A 7,323-nucleotide genomic window follows, 5' to 3' on the forward strand; every position below is an offset into this window, starting at 1 on the left:
CCCCCCCAAAAAAAAAAAAAAAAAAAAAAAAAAAAAGGAATAACAAAGGCCAGGAGTGGTGGCTCATGCCTGTAATCCCAGCAATTTGGGAGGCCGAGTCAGGTGGATCACCTGAGGTCAGGAGTTCAAGACCAGCCAGGCCAACATGGTGAAACCCTGTCTCTACTAAAAATGCAAAAATTAGCCAAGCATGGTGGTGGGCACCTGTAATCCCAGCTACTCCGAAGGCTGAGGCAGGAGCATCACTTGAACCCGGGAGGCGGAGGTTGCAGTGAGCTGAGATCACACCACTGCACTCCAGCCAGGGTGACAGAGACTCCGTCTCAAAAAAAAGAAAAGAAAAGAAAAATAACAAAAACCCCATCTAAGACAACCACTTTTTTGAGTCTCACTCTGTCACTCAGGCTGGAGTGGCATAAGTCACATCTCACAATCTCCAGGGCTCAAGCAGTCCTCCCACCTCAGCCTCCCAAAGTGTTGGGATTACAGGTGTGAGCCCTGCCACTTTTTTAAAAATGCAGAAATCACCACTGTCTTTTGATATGTTCCACTCTAGTTCCTTGTGTATGTTTGGCTATTAATTTTCCTTTTTATAAAACATGCTTTTAGATGAATTCTGTATATGCATAAAACTGAGTTATACAGAGAAATAGCTTTCACTTAAGCACTTCTGATTGGGTAAGTGGAACTTAACTTCATTTGTTGAGCATTTTAATAAATTGTATTATCTGGTATGAGAGTTTAAGATTGTTGGTTTTCAGAATGTAAGAATATTAATAAGAAATATCACTTACCTGAAGAGTAAGATACCAAAGTACTGTATTTAATATTATAATAACTCATACTCACCTTTTCTGCAAAGGTGATTTTCCCTGCTCTGACAATCACTACAGATCCATTCACAGGAGTGTCTAAATCCTCAAAATCTTTTTTAGTACCAAAATTAGCATGGACCAGTTTACCCTAGAACAAAGACATTAGATTTAATGAGCATTATGGTATCGGAACAGCTCTAAAATCTTGAGACAGAAGAGTTTTATAGATCAAACCTAAGACAGGCAACCCAAGTAAGTAATAAAAGGAGGCCAAGGCCTAAAAAAGACATGAGTTCTAAAAAACTTTACAACTTTTAGGTCAGAGCTATTGGAATAAAATCAAGATTTTTGGCCTCCTATGTCTTTCATGCTTTCATCCCATGCTGCCTTTCATCTGAAGGGCATTTAGATTAAAGAGGCCTAAATGTAGGCTGGTCATGGGACTGGAGGCCTGTAACAATCTTAGCCTTGAGGACATCATAGAAATAGGTTTTAACTGAAAGGTCTGACAATAAATCTGTCCCAAAATTAAAACACCATCTATTACAACAAAGTGACTTGCACACACCAACTTTAGATGTGTCATTATGTTCCTAAGCTAGTAAGAGTCCAGATGAACAGCTATAAACTGACACTAACAACCAAGCACCTCAATACAGAAAGCTTGAAGTTGAACAAAAATCTTCAATGTTCTTTAACAGAACAATCTACCCATCTCTAAACTCCTGGCTTACAGGCAGCCAGGCAAAGGGATAAAGCACAAGTATCCAGAAAGGCAAGGGATCAACATAGAACGGCACCTGCCCCAAAAGGTATCCACTAGAGATACACCTGACTTACAAATGTGATTTTTTTTTTTTTTTTTTTGAGATGGAATTTCGCTCTTGTTGCTCAGGCTGGGGTGCAATGGCGCAATCTCCGCTCACTGCAACCTCCACCTCCTGGCTTCAAGCAATTCTCCTGCCCCAGCCTCCCAAGTAGCTGGGATTACAGGCACCCACCACCACACCTGGCTAATTTTTGTATTTTTAGTAGAGTTCACCATGTTGGCCAGGCTGGTCTCTGACCTCAGGTGTTCTGCCCACCTTGGACTCCCAAAGTGCTGGGATTATGGGCGTGAGCCACCACGCCCAGCCACAAATGTGATTTTTAAGCTGAAAATTATTCCATCTATCTGTTCTCTATTTCTGTGTTAATTTGACTGTATTTGCCTAAATTTAAAAAGATCAAGGGCTAGGCGCAGCAGCTTACTCCTGTAATCCCAGCACTTTGGGAGGCCGAGGGTGGTGAATCACTTGAGCCCAAGAGTTTCAATTCAAGACCAGCCTGGCCAACATGGCAAAACCCTGTCTCTACCAAAAAAAAAAATAAAAAATAAATAAAAAATAAAAATTAGCTGGACGTCTCAGCTACTCGGGAGGCTCACTTGAGCCTCGGTGGTGGTGGAGGTTGCAGTGAGCCAAGCTCACGCCACTGCACTCCAGCTACGGCAACAGAGTGACACCCTGTCTCAAAACAAAAATAGAAAAAGATCAAGCATTAATGAATCAAGCTAAGACTAGGCCCCAGTCAAGATGGATATTGACATCTGTCCCCACAGGGAGGATATGCATTTGTTTAGCAAATACTACTATGTATGTCAGCCATTCTCCAAAGCTCTGCGACATGGCAGTAAATAGAACTAATCCATGGTTCTTCATCTGGTTCACATTCTAATGGAAACAAAGGCATACATAATGTCAGCTGCTAGCAGTACTATAAAGAAAAAATAAGCAGGACATGGGGAAAGTGATTAGAGAGAGAAGACAATGCATGTTGACTGTGTCATTAGAGGGTTGAAAACCAAAATACCTCATGATCATTTACATTTTACAAGGAAATTTATAACTCCTAAGAACAGAAAAGATGAGTTTTGAATGATTCAATAGGGAAGAGTCTCATGCACTGTTTTGTCTTACTTACAGTAACTGTTGCAGCCTTACTATACGCCACATAACCCCCAGGATTCTCCACCAGGTAAACAAGTCTACCGTTCTTATCAACTATGATCACCGAGTTTTGAGCGCTGTTAAAAAGATTAAGTTAAAATAAGCCTAAGGTCATCTTCCAAAAAACACAATAGCTTACATTTAGTATGTCTAGCATTATATGGCTTGAGGAAATTTACCTCTAAATCTTAAGCTTGATTTTTATTTTAAAAGCCTTTGGGCCACATGCGGTGGCTCATGCCTGTAATCCCAGCACTTCCGGAGGCAGGCGGATCACCTGAGGTCAAAAGTTCGAGACCACCCCACCTCTACTAAAAATACAAAAATTAGCTGGGCGTGGTGGCGTGCGCCTGTAATCCCAGCTGCTCTGGAGGCTAAAGCAGGAGAATCACTTGAACCCAGAAGGCAGAGGCTGCAGTGATCAGAGATTGTGCCACTGCACTCCAGCCTGGGCAACAGAGCGAGACTCCGTTTCAAAAAAAAACAATAACAAAAACTCTTTGCTATACTTAGCACACCTGAAAATAGCTACTTGTATAAAAATAAGTTTACCACCTTTCAACATACCTGTCTTTGACCTGAATCTTAACAAAATGTTGATCACGCCAGACTTTGCTGAGTTTAAATTCACGAAACTGATTTTCAACATACAACGCAAGATTTTCATCTTTTTGAGATCCAGCCTCACGAGGGACATATGAATTTTCATTCAGCAGCCTGGAGGAGAAAATGTCTTTTAAATGAACTTAAGTTTAATTTAAAATAGACATGTAACTCAAGGATTAAACAAATTGTTTTGAAAGCAAAATATTATCCCTCATAGTTCAGATAAATGAACTGTGACCCAAAACTTCTAGACTGACCAGAATAACACAAAAGAAAAAAAACTGTGCCCCAAATCTTATAACTTCAAAGCTTCTTTACTCACTACAAAGCACTCCTTCAAGAGCCTCATCATAACAAAATGTAACTGCTTAGGGTAGTTGTAGGGGAAATGAGCAGCTTCCAGAAGATCTACTATAAAATCTAAGATAGTAATACTGTGCTGAACAGAGTGCGTAGTTTCGGCTCTCACCTACTTGTGAAGCATCTGAATACCCTGAAGCAGAACTGCTCCTTGGTCCGATCTCCCACAGTTCTCTTTACTCAGCATATTAGTTCTTACATTTTTGTGCAGTGGACTATACTCTCACTTTATCCATAAGGTCTGGCGTATAGTAAATAAACACAAAACCATCAACTAGATGAAGTAGAAAATGCCATAACTTAAGACTAAAGAATTATGGTACCAGTGTAACTGTAGGAAGCTTGCAAAAAGGAAAAGATAAATGTATTCTTTGCACAGAGGCATGTATGTGCAAAGATAGTAAAACTCTATGGACAAGTGTTACAGCTCTTTTAGAATTTGTCTAGCATGCTTTCTCGTTTTTGCCAGAAAGCCCATTAAAAATAAAATAAATAAATAAATAGAAAATAAAAATTTGGCCAGGTGCAGTGGCTCACGCCTGTAATTCCAGCACTTTGGAAGCCAAGACAGGAGGATCATCTGAGGTCAGGAGTTCGACACCAGCCTGGCCAACATGGTGAAATCTCGTTTCTATCAAAAAAAAAAAAAAAAAAAAAACCCACAAAAATTAGCAGAGCGTGGTGGCACAAGCCTGTGATCTCAGCTACTCAGGAGACTGAGGTAGGAGAATTGCTTGGACCTGGGAGACAGAGGTTGCACTGAGCTGAAATCATGCCACTGCACTCCAGCCTGGGCAGCACATAAGACTCCATCTCAAAATAAATAAGTAAATAAATAAAAATCTAAGAACAGACCGGCCTGGGAGACATGGTGAGACTCTGTCTATTTAAAAAAAAAAAAAAAAAAAAAAAAAAAATTAGCTAGGTGTGGTGCTGCGTGCTTATAGTCCCAGCTACTCAGGAGGCTATGGTGGGGGAATGAAGCTGTGGTGAGATGAGAGCGGGCCACCGTATTCCAGCCTCCACCAGAGGGAGACATTGTCTCTGGATACTGACTGGCCTAGGGGTTAATGGGTGAGTATCACAGAAATTAAGAAGCACTAGAGACTTAAGTCAGGCAGTTACCCATGATCTAGGAGATGAAAAAGGCTACTTCTGGCATGTGTTGCTTCCTAAAAATGAGAAAAGCTACTGATGTCCTTGTTAGCAAAGCAGAGCTTAGTACAACGTTACAAGAGGTTAAGAAGAAAAATCAGAGCCAGAGAATGACAGCAAGCAATAAGCTACAAAGATGGGGAAAACATCAAGGGCCTATGAATTTTTTAAGAAAAAGGAGACTCCCCAGAGAAGTTCTACCTTTTTCCTTACCAGTACAGTTTCAGTTTTTTACAGGCCCCTTCTCCTCTTTAGCTAAACATGACAAGTCTTGTCTTCTCTAAAAAGCCGTTCCCCACAGTGTCACCGTTATTGTTTCCCTGTGGCCTATCATAATTCCTGAATTACTTGTCTAGATACTTGCAAAGTAGCTCACACTCACTTGATGGTGCTGGTGAAGTCTGTGGTGTCCAGCTTCTCTGACAACTTTTTCTTCAGGTCATCCCAATATAAGCGAGGTGCTGCACGGAAGTCCTCTCCTGGTTCCTCCCTCACTGGAGACTCGGTTCCTGCCAGTCTCTCACACTCGGTTTTTGGTTCTACCCCTTTACAATAGCCCAAGTAGCCAATCATAAATCCTAAAGAGACAAAGTTCCAGAGCTGAACTCAGAATTTCATTTGTAATCTATCCCTGTTAATCTGTTAATATTTTCAGGTAAGCCTTAAAAATACTGGTTTTCATCAAATTCTAAGTAGTTGTAAAGTATATAATGCATCTCAGTTTTGTATACTTTAAACCACTTAATAAATTATATACTAACTTTATTTCAAATAGTTACCTATTCAAAACATAGGTAGTTTTTTCCAAAAGACCTCCTTGAAACGTTAGACTGAGCTTCTACACCACCAGTATCCTGCATATATTTTTTAGCATAACATTTGCTTCCTGGTGGAGTGGGAGCAAACAAAAAAATACATAAATAAAAAGAAAACACTTGCACATCGTATTGAAATAATTCATGGGTCTCTCTTTCCAACAGATTAAATTCAATGACAGGCATAGAATCTACTCATGATTGTCTTCCTAGTGGCACTTAAAAAGGCATAAAGTAGACGGGAAAGTGGCTCATGCCTGTAATCCCAGCACTTTGGGAGGCTGAGACGGGCAGATCACGAGGTCAGGAGTTAGAGACCAGCCTGACCAACATGGTGAAACCCTGTCTCTACTAAAAATACAAAAATTAGCCAGCTGTGGTGGTGCACACCTGTAGTCCCAGCTACTTAGGAGGCTGAGGCAGAAGAATCGCTTGAACCCGGGAGACGGAGGTTGCAGTGAGCCGAGATCACGCCACTGCACTCCAGCCTGGGCCACAGAGTGAGACTCCATCTCAAAAAAAAAAAAAACTAGCCAGGTGTGGTCGTGGGCGCCTATAGTCCCAGCTACTCAGGAGGCTAAGGCAGAGAATCGCTTAAACCTGGGAGGCCAAGGTTGCAGTGAGCCAAGATGGTGCCACTGCACTCTAGCCTAGGCAATAGAGTAAGACTCTGTCTCCAAAAAAAAAAAAGGCACAAAATGACTATATGCTGAGCTGAAATAACAGACTTCCCAGAGTTGGTTATGGAAAACATTGAAGTTTGGAATGGTCATTCTTACCAATCAAGAAAAAGACGATCACGGCAATAGCCCCATAGCAGATATTTCCACTACACCTTTTTGGTTTTGTGACATTGGCCTTTGTGTTATTGTCAGCATTTTCTTCTTCATCTACGGCAAGTTTCATCTCCACATGACTGTTATCGCCATCTACTTGCCGAGCCAGGCTGAACCGGGTATATGACAATGGTTCTCCACCAAACTGTTTTGGGGAAGAAGGCATGATGAAGAACAGGCACAGGAATGTTTAGGAAAAGCTCGTTTAGGTATATGCTTGTTATTGGGCCATTACTATGACTCGCTATATATTCCTCAGGGTGTTCTCCTTTCAAACCAACATTCTTCCCTGGGCCCAGTCAAGGGCTAGTTCACACTGGTCTTCTCAGTCGGACTCTCCTTTTTTGTAAATTTTTTTTTTTTTTTTTGAGACAAAGTCTCCCTCCCTCTCCCAGGATGGAGTACAGTGGTGTCATAGCACACTGCAGCCTCAAAATCCTGGGCTCTACTGATTCTCCCACCTCAGCCTCCTGAGTAGCTGGGACTAGGGGCACAAATCAGTTCAGGATACTATGCAGTGACCCAGACCACGATGCTGGTGGGAGCAAGGGAGCAAGAATAAAACAAAGTTATAAATAAGCAGAAATTCTGACTAAGCATTAAGAGAGAAGACAGAAAAGAGAGAATAGGCCAGATGCGGTGGCTCACGCCTGTAATCCCAGCACCCTAGGGGGCTGAGGCAGACAGATCATTTAAGGTCAGGAGTTTGAGACAAGCCTGACCAACATGGTCTCACTAAAAATCCAAA

The 7,323-nt window shown here is 41.6% G+C and overlaps 1 protein-coding gene and 1 non-coding gene across 2 annotated transcripts; one reads left to right on the forward strand and one right to left on the reverse strand.

Moving 5' to 3' along the window:
• Window positions 1-63: 63 nt before the first annotated feature.
• Window positions 64-6,904, reverse strand: LOC116465096 (transferrin receptor protein 1-like). Its single transcript, XM_032148300.2, has 5 exons — window positions 6,519-6,904; window positions 5,307-5,502; window positions 3,371-3,520; window positions 2,778-2,880; window positions 64-963 (listed from the first exon to the last, which is right to left on the reverse strand). Exons 1-5 carry the CDS (start codon window positions 6,739-6,741, stop codon window positions 787-789), a joined length of 849 nt encoding a protein of 282 aa, XP_032004191.1. The 5' UTR covers window positions 6,742-6,904; the 3' UTR covers window positions 64-786.
• Window positions 4,186-4,247, forward strand: LOC116465097 (U7 small nuclear RNA). The gene has a single exon (XR_004247098.1). It is a non-coding gene; the product is annotated as a U7 small nuclear RNA (small nuclear RNA).
• Window positions 6,905-7,323: the final 419 nt, after the last annotated feature.

This window comes from Hylobates moloch, unplaced genomic scaffold, assembly GCF_009828535.3.
Source record: "Hylobates moloch isolate HMO894 unplaced genomic scaffold, HMol_V3 SCAFFOLD_2986, whole genome shotgun sequence".
In the NCBI taxonomy this organism is placed as follows: Eukaryota; Metazoa; Chordata; class Mammalia; order Primates; family Hylobatidae; genus Hylobates; species Hylobates moloch.

Bases quoted from the DNA above. Each gene is read 5' to 3' on its own strand.
- LOC116465096 (XM_032148300.2), bottom strand. From the start codon at position 6,741: ATGCCTTCTTCCCCAAAACAGTTTGGTGGAGAACCATTGTCATATACC. The intron at 3,521-5,306 runs GTGAGTGTGAGC...TTTCTCCTCCAG, and splicing joins GACTTCACCAGCACCATCAA to GCTGCTGAATGAAAATTCAT. The intron at 2,881-3,370 runs GTATGTTGAAAG...TCTTTTTAACAG, and splicing joins AAGATTCAGGTCAAAGACAG to CGCTCAAAACTCGGTGATCA.